General features: G+C 52.3%; 1 protein-coding gene across 1 annotated transcript; it reads right to left on the bottom strand.

Moving 5' to 3' along the window:
- Positions 1-1,355: 1,355 nt before the first annotated feature.
- Positions 1,356-10,523, bottom strand: NEFH (neurofilament heavy chain). The gene is given in 5 exon segments (XM_051973072.1): positions 1,356-1,686; positions 1,689-3,112; positions 6,465-6,589; positions 7,244-7,443; positions 9,618-10,523. Coding segments are annotated over 5 exon segments (2,853 nt in total). The 5' UTR covers positions 10,459-10,523; the 3' UTR covers positions 1,356-1,423.
- Between the last annotated feature and the right edge of the window lie 1,771 nt (positions 10,524-12,294).

Genomic DNA, 12,294 nt, shown 5'->3' with positions numbered 1-12,294 from the left:
GGAGGCCCGAGTCAGAAGTGGAGCAGATTAAAACTTTCTGTTCCAATCTGCTCCTGCTCCTGAGGGATCGGGCCTCAAAGTAGCTGAAGTGTAGGAAATTAGAGAAAGAAAAAGGATGAAGATCATGGCTTTGGGAGCAAGAAGGGAGCCTCAGCCATCCCCTAGATCAGTCTCCTCATTTTGGAGGAGTCCCCACGTGGGTGAGGCAGCTTGCCAGAGCTAGCCCAGCAAGAAGAGGGAGAGCTGGGATCCTGCCCTTCCTTTTGCAAAGCTTGGGACCATCCAGTTAAGTGAGCCCTAGTGAGAAGCTGGGACTAACTCCCCCTCACTCTTAGAGCCGAATAATCTACCCAGTCACCTTCTAAGCAAGTCCCTCTTTCCTGTAGCAAAGAAAACCGGGGCGAACGTGTCGAAGCAACTTGGTCATCCTAATAGAAAACGCCTCCTCCTTCCGTGGGCCCACTCCGTAACTCCAGCTCATGAGCCCAGGGGATCCTGACAACTCCTTGCAGTCGGCCCTTAGCCCCTTTCCCCCCTCCCCAGTCCCCACAACCCCCCGTCCTCACAAGCTCATTCCAGCAGCAAAGAACATCCATCTTTGTTACCAGAAAGATGGGGCCAATTTCTGTCGCATCCAAGGGCTGAGGGGACTTGGTGGCCAGGACCACAACCTAAGTCCCTGCTTCCCGGAGGCTGCCTTACCAGCCCAGATGGCCGGGCTTCCCCCCTCCTTTCCCCCCTCTCCTCCTCCCGAGAAGGCAAAGAAAAGTGCGGGAGCCCCGTCTGTATAAGCACTCTTGTTTTATTGCACACAAGCAATTGAAAGTGGCCTCAGGTTGAACGGTGCTCCTCTGAGTTGGTGGCGTGTTGACACTGTGTGGCTGCCCGTGCATCCTCCTGGGCCCCCGTCCGGCAGCGCCGCCTCTGCGCCGCCGGGGAAGCGACAGATTTCCTTTGGGAAAGAAACCAAAAAAGGCATCCGTGCCGTTTTAAGACACCTCAAGCACAACGCAGCTTCCACGGCGTGGACATTCATTATTGCAGTTGTCCATCGATTGATTGCACATACAGGAAATAAATGCACTTATTGGGAGGGGGCGGGGCAGGTGTTTACATGTGGCATTCGGCATATATCACATTCTGCTAGTTAAGCTATCATAACATAGTTGACCATCGTCGGTGAGGGCGGAGGGTGGGGGTTCCGGTGGGGGAGTGGGGGAGGGCTCCAGGGGAGGGGGATCTGGTGTTCCTCTCCCGCTTTTCCTACGTATTGCTACCAGGAATTCCAGCTTAGAAAAGGAGGGTACCCTGCAGTCTGAGCACTCTCTGGAGGTCGGAAGAAATAAAATAAATTAGAGTTGATTGACCTGTTCGAGTTTCTTTGGCTGCTCCCGCTGGACATTTCTGGCCCTGACTCTTGTGGCTACTTATCGCCCTTCTTGGCTTTGTCATCGGCCCCGGGCTCGGAGACTTTGCTCTCCTTCTGGTCGGTGCTGGAGGATTTCTCCACCTTCTCCGTCTTGGGTTTGCTGGCCTTGGGGGCTTCTGTTTTGGCAGCTTCTTTGGGAGGCGCCTTTTCCTCCTCTTTGGCTTTGGGGTCGGGTTGGGGTTTTTCCTCTGCTTTTTTTTCCTCCTGTTTGGGTTTCTCAGTTTCCTTGGTGGCCGGAGGGCTGGGAGCTTTGGGGGTTCCGGCCCCTTCTTCTCCTGGGGCTTTGCTGCCTCCTTGGCCTTGGTTTCTCCCTTTGCGGGCTCTGGGGCGGGGGCCGCCTGATGGTTCCCGGCTCCTTCTGGCTTGGTCCCACCTTGGGCCTCTTTGGGTTTCTCCTCGGGCTCCTTTCTGGGGGCCTCTTTCTTGCCATCTTTGGGTTCTTCTGCTTTGGCCGGGGCTTTCTCCTCCTCTGTCTTCTTGGGGGCTTCTTTCACTTTAACTTCCTTTCCTTCTTCTTTGACAGGTGCGCTAGGAGGCTTTGGTACTTCTTTCTTTGGGGCGCTCTCTTTGTCTTCCTCTTTCTCGGGGGATTTTGCATCTTCCTTTTCTGGAGATTTGGCCTTGACTGGGGATTTGATGTCCGCTGGGGACCTCACTTCCTCCTTCACTGGGGATTTGGCCTTCTCTGGAGACTTGACCTCAGGGGGGGACTTGACCTCTTCCTTCGCTGGGGATTTGGCCTTCTCTGGAGATTTGACCTCTTCCTTTGCTGGGGATTTGGCCTTTTCTGGAGACTTGACCTCAGGGGGGGACTTGACCTCTTCCTTTGCTGGGGATTTGGCCTTTTCTGGAGACTTGACCTCAGGGGGGGACTTGACCTCTTCCTTTGCTGGGGATTTGGCCTTTTCTGGAGACTTGACCTCAGGGGGGGACTTGACCTCTTCCTTTGCTGGGGATTTGGCCTTTTCTGGAGACTTGACCTCAGGGGGGGACTTGACCTCTTCCTTCGCTGGGGATTTGGCCTTTTCTGGAGACTTGACCTCAGGGGGAGACTTGACCTCTTCCTTCGCTGGAGATTTGGCCTTTTCTGGAGACTTGACCTCATCCTTTGCTGGAGATTTGGCTTTTTCCGGAGATTTGACCTCAGGGGGAGACTTGACCTCTTCTTTTGCTGGGGATTTGGCCTTCTCTGGAGATTTGACCTCTTCCTTTGCTGGGGATTTGGCCTTTTCTGGAGACTTGACCTCAGGGGGGGACTTGACCTCTTCCTTCACTGGAGATTTGGCCTTTTCTGGAGACTTGACCTCTTCCTTTGCTGGAGATTTAGCCTTCTCAGGTGATGTGACCTCTTCCGTGGGAGGAGACTTGGCTTCCTTCTCTGGAGATTTTGCTTCTTCTCCTTCTTCTTCACCTTCTTCTTCCTTCTCTCCAGTTTCTTCTTCTGCTTCTTCTTTCTCTTCTTCCTTCTCCTCTTCCTCAGTTACCTCTTCAGTCACCTGGATCTCCTCAGTCTGTTCTTCCACAATAACTGTCTCCTTCTCTGACTTCTCAACCACTTTGATCTTCTCTTCACTTTTGACTTTTATATGTGTGGAAGTGGCCGGGGTTTTGGGGGGCACCTCAGGAAAGGAGAAAGGACCCGGGCCAAAGCCAATTCTACACTCTTCTCCTTCTAGAAGTTTTCTGTGGGGAGGAGAAACAGCATAAGGAAGTTACTGGAAAGAGAAATCATACATTGCTCCCTAGCCACCATTCCATTATGTTTTTCTTTCTCAAGAAAAGGTTTTCTCCTTTATGATAAGGATTCAGGTCAAGGGCCTAGAGCTCTGATCATGAGTAAGTCTACATGTCTTTGTATCCCAAGCACTAATTGCAGTGTCTGTCACAATATTTAATAAATTTTCTTTCATCCACCCATCCATCCATTTCCCCCCATCCTCTGAGATTTAGGGATAAGGTTGGCAGGGATAATGTTTAAACTACTAGCTCTTTCCTCCCAACACTTCTTTCCCATGAATTCAGAAGACCGATGTTCTATTCTGAGATCAATCCCTATCCGACCATGACCTTTTGCAAGTCGACTAGTCTTAATGCACCATAGTGTCCTGTTTTTCTAAGTGGGGCAAGGAGCTTGTGAGCACCGAATGAGATAGTGAATATCCAAATGATTCAGACACATGAACCTGGCTTAATAGACAATCAAATGAAGCCTGTTCTCACCAAGACCCACAGTTATTTTCCTTTTCCTTCAATCTGCACCCTCAACTTCTTTTTTTTAATGGAGTCAATCATTTATTTTGTAGCATGGGGTCAATAAAAGAAATAAAAACACAGATAAGACATGATCCAAGTGTCTATCGTTTCCCTCAGTCTGAGGAAGTAACTGACCGGTTTATATTAACGATTCAAGTCCAGGGTTCAATTGCTCTGGACAATTTCATACATTTCTGAAGCAAGTAGCACACAGTTTAATTTCCCTAATGAATTATATGTATATATATACATATATATATACACATATATATATATACATACACACACACACATATATATATGTATATGAATTAAAGCACATCTTGTGATGAACAGAAACATCTACACCCAGAGAAAGGACTGTGGGAACTGAGTGTGGACCACAACACAGCATCTTTCACTCCCTCTGTTTGCTTGCACGCTGCTCTTTCTCCTCTTTTTCCTTTTTGATCTGATTTTTCTTTGCACCCTCAACTTCTGCTAGTCCATCTAACCACTGCTCTTAGCCTAGGGCTGCTAAGGTCAGAAGAGAGTCAAATCAGCACAGATTCCCAGCCTTCACTATCAAATTCTGCCACTGAGAAGGCTGGGGAACTCTGGCTGCATGTCCATCTTTACCAGGGACCCTTCTAACTACTGTGCATAATGCCAGACCAATGTTTCTAGCAATCCTTTTGGAGACTTTGAGGGATGTTATAGGTGGAATCATACCTATTTCACAGAGGGAGAAAGAAAGGTCCAGTGAGATAAAGGGAGGTTTTCAGGGTTAGAGCAGTGGCAGAGTTGGGATTTATATTGGTATCTCCTGGCTCCTAATCCAGGACCCTGATCATCCTGTAAAATGGATGCTCCTTCAAGGTAGGAAATGTTTTCACTGTTGCCTTTGCATCCCAGAACCCATGCCAGAACTAAATACCTAATAAATGTTGGTTAACTTGAATCCCGCCTTCCTTTGCACATAGCTTCAGGACCCCAGACAGCTCCACACCCTCAAACTGTTGCATCCTCTCTTTATCCCTGGTGGTGCTGAAAGCCCCGCCTCCCTCTGAACAAAGCTCCAGGACCCTGGACAGCTCCACACTCTCAAACTCCTACAACCTCTCCTAGCAGGGTCTCTTTATCCCTGGTGATACTGAAAGCCCCACCTCCCTCTGACCAAAGCTTCAGTACCCCGGACAGCCCCACACCCTCAAACTTCTGCATCCTTTCCAAGCAGTCTCTTTATCCCTGGTGGTGCTGAAAGCCCCGCCTCCCTCTGAACAAAGCTTCAGGACCCTGGACAGTTCCACACTCTCAACTCCCCACACATCCCACAGAAGGCTTGTCTCTCTGTGTACCCCTCCACTGTGAGTGCTGTAGTAGGAAGAAAAGCCCGGAGGATTACTCTTAAAAGGCCACAAACAGCTGACTTAGTCTTTGGGCTTCTGGAGTTTGGGGGAAGTACTAACCTTGTAATTCCCTGAACTACATTTCAAAAGGAAGCATCATGGAATTACAGGAAGACTACTGGCCAGGGCAGACTGAGGTCTAGCACCAGTTTTGCTCCACTCAGCTCTCTCTACCACTCCCCCTGTGACACTTTGAGGAATCATTGTACTTTTGGTGGAATGGCAGGGAGCTTGGCCAGAAGCTCCTTGACGGCAAGCTTAGCACAGTACCTAGCACGTAGTAGGTGCTTCTGCCTGGCTAGAGTAAGGTTCAGCCTGAAGTCCTGGTTTTCCTCTGCTATTCACTATCTGTGAACTCAGTGAGCCATTTAACTCAGTTTCTCTATCTGTAAAATGGGGTGCTCCCATCTACAGTACCATTTCCCAAGGTTGTCGTAAAGCACAAATGAGACATGTATCCAAACTTTAAGAAATTTTCTAACGCCTGAAGAAAAGAAATGATCATCTCTTGCCACAACCCTGGAAAGTGGCCCTTTGTGAATTGTAAAGTACTGCCCAATGCATATATTATCAGGTAGTGAGGTTCAGAAGAAAGAAAAGGCTGTGAGGGCTGGATGTGAGGATGGAGATTGTAAATGGAATCATACTCATTTCACAGAGAGAGAAAGAAAGGTCCAGTGAGATGAAGTGAGGTTTTCAGAGTCACTTAGCAGAGCAGTGACAGAGTCAATGGAGTCAGGACATGAGTTCAGATTCTGCCTGATTCACTTCCTGGCAGTTAGGTGGTGCTATAGAAAGCAGCAGGGAGCCTAGAAGTCAGGGAGACCTTGAATTCAAATGTGGTTTTAGGGGCAGCTAGGTGACACAGTGGGTAGAGCACCAGCCCTGAAATCAGAAGAACCCGAGTTCAATTCTGATCTCAGACACTTAACACTTCCTAGCTGTGTGACCTTGGGCAAGTCACCTGTCCCCAATTGCCTCAGCAAAAAAGCAAAACAAAACAAAACAAAAAAATATATCTGGCTTTAGCTGGATGAATCTAGGCCACTTTTGCGACCTCCGTCTACCCCAGTTTTTTTTTTAATCTGTGAAATGGGGATAATATTAGTATCCCTATCCCAAGGTTGTTGTGAAGACATAATGATATACCATGAAGTGCTATATAAGTGCTAGCTGAGTCTGGCCTAATTATTTTTACTCATTCAACTATGAAATGAGAGGTCCCTTGCAATGTTTACCTGGTGGTCCCACATCATCCATGACCCATCCTAGTGAGTCCACTCTGGTCAGACTCATTAAAGCCTAAGAAGGGGCTTTTCCAAATCCGGCATCTTACGGGATTTTCTCAGCAAGTTTGTTAACTGAGGAGGAAAGGGGCCCTCACACCCCTGTACCTGTAGGCTGCGATTTCAATGTCGAGGGCCATCTTGACATTCAGCAAATCCTGGTACTCTCGGAGCTGGGCGGCCATTTCCCACTTGGTGCTCCTCAGCTCACTGTCCAGCTGCTGAATGGTCTCCTGGAAGGGGAAGGGCGACATGCATCATGGAGGGGTGGCCCCTGGCTCTCTGCAATGCAGATGCCCACTCCGTCAGCCAAAGTGGGGCAGTGCTGATTCAGGGTTGGGCCCTCATTCAAGGAAGGGAAGTTCTTGCTTAGCCCACATCTAACATTGCCTTCTTCGTATTCAGGTTCTTCCCCAAACCAAGGCTGTACCCCCATGCTCCCAGAATCCCCTCCCAGATGTTAGAAGTTCCCCAGAATGTCCCCAGTAAAACAGGTTGAAAAATCTCCTATAATCACGAATCCTAAGATCTCTTCTCATTCCAAATCGACAAGAGATCAGAGATTATTCACCTTTGCAGGGGAAGAGGGTGATCGTGGACTCTTTCCCACCTCGAGCCGCTTCTCAGAATAATGTTTGAAAACACAATTTTTTTAATGGGATTAAAAGGAAACCAGTTATGCTGAAATAGTTATCAAAATATTTTTTTAAATTTTAAGAGAGACCCCAGGTTGGGAATACCAGTATTTAATGGCGAGGTAGCCAAGGAGATGTCAGGAGACCCTAGTCTAAATGGCGCACTTGGGAATTGGAGACCTAACTGACTTTTGCCAAGTCCCACGGCAGAGACAAGGCCAGCCCTGGCTCTCTCCCTTCCTCAGCAGTTACCTGATAGGAGATGACATCAGCATGATGGCGGTCTTCCAGATCTGATCGTTGCCTCTCCAAAGAGTCCTTTGTCCCCTTGAGGGCCTCTAGCTCGGTGGTCTTGGACTGCAGCTGACGTCTGTATTCGGTGATCTCCTCCTGGGCCGAGCGCATGGCATCTGTGTTCACTTTGGCAGCTTCTGACAAGCGGTCCAACCTCACTGTGGCAGCCCGGGGTCAGGGAGTAGAAAGGCAGAGAAAAGGGCTCGAGAAAGTTAGATTGTCCATCCCCCCTCTTCTTGCCCCACCATGAGAATGCAGTACTTGGTAGATAGTAGGGGCTTAATAAGTGCTTACTGACTAAGACTGCCTATCCCAGATCATTGCATGGATCTAGCCCAACTCCCTCATTTTAAAGATGGGGAAACTGAGGCCCAAAGAGAGGAAGGGGCTTGCTGCCCAAAGTAACTCAGCTTATAAGTAGCAGAATTGGAATTCATGTCTATATCTAGGACTCTTCATATTATTTCAATATCATTAGTCCTGCTCAGCTACCAGACCCCTAAAACTGAGCCAGTCCCAATTAAGGATGTATAAGAACTGCATTGCAGATATTGCCTCCCCCCTCCCATGGCCTAGCCCCAAAGCCCTAGGAGCCTCTGTGCACCTGCGGGACCTATTTCTCCCAAAAAGGGCTAAAGGTACTTTCTTCTAAACTCATGAGTCACTTAATTTGTTAAATTGGTGAACAAGGGAGCAGAGCCATCTTTCAGGGTACCTTGGATTTTACTGGCACTCAGATCCCTTCCACTCCCCCCTCCAAAGACGAGTCATGCCCTCCTACTAGGAAGAGTCATCCTGGCTCAAGTGGAGTGCTCCCAACAATTCTGGGCTGATTTTCCCTGGTCTGCCACCACTGAATGAAGGACTGAGGGTTGCCAGGCCATTTCTCTCTCATCCAAGCTGGTGATTCAGAGTGTGTGTGTGTGTGTGTGTGTGTGTGTGTGTGTGTGTGTGGTGCCCACGACTATTTGGGCCTCCTGGAGGAGGTACCAGACACAACGCAGAAGATGGCCCAGTTCTTTGGGAGCTTATACCCCACTTTGGAGAGAGATCAGCAGGCTGGCTCTGTGTCCTAAAGGATTCTAGTTTGTTCAAGGTTGTGGCTGGAGCCTGAGATAGGCTGGCATTAGCTGCAGATATCTGGAAAGGATCCCCCTGAATGGCCTCCAGTTTTGCTGCAGGGGCTGGGGGCAGAGGGTGGGCAGGTCCAAGCTTGGTGTTAGCCACGTCTGCCGGGCTTAGCAAGGCAAAGGAAAGGGAAGGGCCAAAAGTTGCTCAAGAGTAAAAAGGCTGAGCTCTGGGTAGACATCTTACTGCAGAGAGGGGCAAGGAAAGGGAGGGACCAGTTATCCTCACTATGCAAGGAAGCTCAGAAAACTCCAAATTAGAGGAGGTTTGTACTGGTCAAATAAAATGAGATGAGAAGACTTAAGATCCCTCAACTGATTGGAGATTGAAAAGGCCATAAAACGGGGTTTCTTTCAGCCTTGGGATGTGGTGGGGGAGGGAAGGGCTTATTAAAGGGCCAGCTAGGACTCATTTGTTGCATTTTTACCAAAGATTGTCTAATTGTGGGGATGGACAGACATCTCACCCTAGAAAAGAGGCCCCCCTTTTAAGAAACCAGATCTGGGAAAGAGAACCATGTGGATTCTGCCTGTCCTGTCCCTCTCCAATCTTATTTCCAGCCCTCCCCCACCTCGTCCTCGCTCTCCTGCAGTGCCTGTATCCTTTCTTCCTTGATGCTGCAGGGAAGAGGGGGAGTGTTCTCAGCCCCAAGGGGAGACTCTGGGAGAAGGGAGGGGGAAAGGAGAATGGGAATCCTGCAATGTGTCGAGTCAGTGCCAGGAGTTAGATCCAGCCATCAAAGTGACAACGTTCTAAGGACTGGGCAAAGTGGGACCTTAGAACATTTCTAAGGTCAAAGCTGGGAGGGCCCTTAGAATGTGGAAGGTCAGATGGGGAGGAACGTTAGAACGCGGATCCGGGGCTGGGAGGGAATCAGATCGTAGGGTTCAGGGAAGGGAAGAACTTTAGACCACTTTGCAGCTCTGGGATGGGACGGCCCTTAGAACACAGGAGGTCAGATAGGGGAGGGACGTTAGACTAGAGAAGGTCAGACAGAGGGGGGACATTGGGCCATTTCTGAGGGAAGCGCTGGGAGGGGCACTGGGCATTTCTGAGCGCAGGGCTGGGGCTTGGACCACGAGCCTGCAATCACCTGCAGCAGATAAACCTGCAAACAGGTAACAAGGGATGCTCTGGAAACCCCGCCCCTCCCGCTCCAGCCCCGCCCCCTCCCCCCCTCCCTCCCTCGCTCCCGCGCGCGCACCTCGGAACCACTCCTCGGACTGCAGCGTGTTCTGCACCGTGTGGCCCTCGAGCTGCGCGCGGATCTCGCGCAGCGCCGACGTCACATCGGACTTGACGAGGTCGCGGCCGTCGGGGGGTCCCGCGGCCTGGATCTGGCTGAGGAGCTCGGCCACCTCATCGTCGTGGCGGCGGCGGAGGAAGGCGCCCTCGTCCTGCAGCGCTTGCACCTTCTTCTGCAGCTCGGCGCGCGCCAGGCCCGCCTCGTCCGCGTAGCGGTGCAGCGCGCGCGCCGCCGCCTGCAGCTCCTCGCGCTGGCGAGCCTCGTCGTCGAGGCGCTGCTGCGCGTGCGCGATGTCCTCCAGCAGGCGCTCGTGCTCCAGGCGCAGCTGACCCTGCTCCGCGCCCAGGCGCAACGCGGCCGCGCGCATCTCGCGGATCTCGCGCTCGTAGAGCGCGCCCATGGCCGAGCGGCCGGCCTGCTGCTGCCGCAGCGCGGCCGCCTCGCCTTCCAGCTGCCGGTTCTGCAGCTCCAGCTGCCGCACCTTGTCGATGTAGCCGGCGAAGCGGTCGTTGAGCGCCTGCAGCAGCTCCTTCTCGTTGCGCGCCCCGCGGCCCTCGCCGCCCAGCCCCGGCCCGTTGAGCGAGTCCAGGCTCTCGGTGCTTGAGGCGGCCAGCGCGCCGCGGGAACGGAAGCCCGAGCCCGAGCTCCGCGCCCACGAGTGGAAGCCGCTGGACGCCGAGCCGCCGGCCACGGAGCGCATCAGCGCGGCGCTCTTGCGGCCCGAGGCCAAGGCCAGGGGCAAGGGCAGCGGGTACGTGGGGCCCTGCAGCAGCCCGTCCGCGCTGCCGTAGCTCATCATGTTTGCGGGGCCGGGGCCGGCGTCGGAGCCGGGAGCGCGGGGAGCCTGGAACACGCCGGCCGGCGGGAGGACACTGCGGCAGCAGCCCGCCGGCCGCGCCTTTTATAGCTGCCCCGGCTCCTCGACGCGGCCCGGGCGGGGGAGGGGGGGAGGAGAGAGGGGGAGAGCTCCTGCCCCTCCCCCCGCCCATGCCAGGCTCTGCCAGCCTTGCCACCAATGCTGCTGCTGCTGCTGCCGCCGCCACCCCCCTCGCTCTCTTCTGGGTTTCCTCCCCAGTCCTCTAGTCCTCACCAGCCATTCTTTCTTTTCTTTTCTTTCATCTCCCTCTTTCCCCCCTTCTTTCTTCTTTTTTTTTATCATGAATTTGACAGTTATCAATAAATTCATATCATTATTATCATTATACAAAGAGTGGAGGAGTCTTTCCTCCCCTTTTTTTCTTTCTTCCCCTTCCTCTGTCCTTTATTCCTCTTCCCCTTCTCTACCTTCACTTTCCTCTCTCTTTTTTCTTTTTCATCGTGAACTTAATGAACAAACATTCCTTATACAAGGGGCAAAGATTCTTTTCCCCTCTTCTTTCTCTCATTCTTTTCTCATGTATCATTCTTTCCTCTCTCCCTTTCTTTCCTGTCCTCTCCCTGTCTTCCTCTTTCTCTTAACTCCCTCTTTCTCCCCCTTCCATCCTCCCCTGTCTCCCTCTGTCTTCCCCGGTCAGGCTGGGGCTGTCACTTCTTTCTCTTCCTTGAGCCCCCGGCCCAGATTCCCAGATTCGCAGCAAAGTATTCAGCTTTCCCCTGCTGCGGGGGTTGGGGGGAGGGGACGGAGGGGGAAGGGAAAAAAACAGACTAAAGCAGAGTCTTCCCCATCCCCGTGGGGATGAGACCAGTTGGGCAGAGTATGATGGGGGGGGCGGGAAGCTGGGCTTGCAGAGTCGGGAGGGGGACTTGGTTTTGTTCAGTAACTCCAGCGGGAGCAGGACTTTTCTGCTCCGTACGAGTGAGAGCGCGGCAGCGGGGAAGGATACATTAGTCCTCCTCTGATGTCACTTCTCTCCTTGGGACTGCGGAGGAGCCCGGGCCGCTGGGGCGGCCGGTGCACTCAGCGCGGGGGAAGGCTGCGGCGCCCAAATGCGGGGCGGGGAGAGGGGCGAGGGCACACCTAGCCAGATCTACGTGCAGCCCCGCAGATCTGCTGCGCTGCGGGGAGGGCGAGGCAGCTCCAGTCCTAGGGGTGGAGGGGGGGGGGGTGTTAGGGAAACCTTAGGGACCTTAATCCAGAGCCCGGAACTTTCTCCTCAGCCGAATCATTGTAGACGAAATGATTCCACACTGCATCGTGTTTGGAGGGGAGGGGGCTGTGAATGGAATTGTGGAACCTTCTCTTCTTCCCCTCCTCCTCTTCCCCCCCCCTTTCTGAATTCACTTTCTCTGAATGTCATCACCTTTTTCTGTCCTAACTGCTGATTCCCTCAGCTATCCCCGCCCCCTCTTCCTGGTAAGGATTGCTTCAAATGGAGTAAAGGAGCAGCGTCTGCGGGCACCGGAGTGGGGGGAGGAGAATCAGCTTCTGTCTCTACTGCTTCTCAATAGAGTGAGTCCCTCTCCGAGATTCGTGGGTTTGTAAAAGTAAGTTTAAGAGCCGAGTCAGCAGGAAGGGCGCTGCGGCTGCTCTCCTCGGTCCTGAAAGGACCGCACACAATTGGTTTGTGAAGAGACCCAAACCCCCGAAACCCAGGCTGAAGGTTCTTTCCTGTCGTGGCCACCGGCCTGTGCTTAACCTTGAGCTCAGCGTCTGCAGTGTCTCCTCCCTCGAATGGAACAGAGACCAGGCAGGGCA

Source organism: Antechinus flavipes, chromosome 1 (assembly GCF_016432865.1).
Source record: "Antechinus flavipes isolate AdamAnt ecotype Samford, QLD, Australia chromosome 1, AdamAnt_v2, whole genome shotgun sequence".
Classification (NCBI taxonomy): Eukaryota; Metazoa; Chordata; class Mammalia; order Dasyuromorphia; family Dasyuridae; genus Antechinus; species Antechinus flavipes.
Note: the sequence above shows the minus strand (reverse complement) of the source record. Positions and strands in the feature narration are given on the sequence as shown.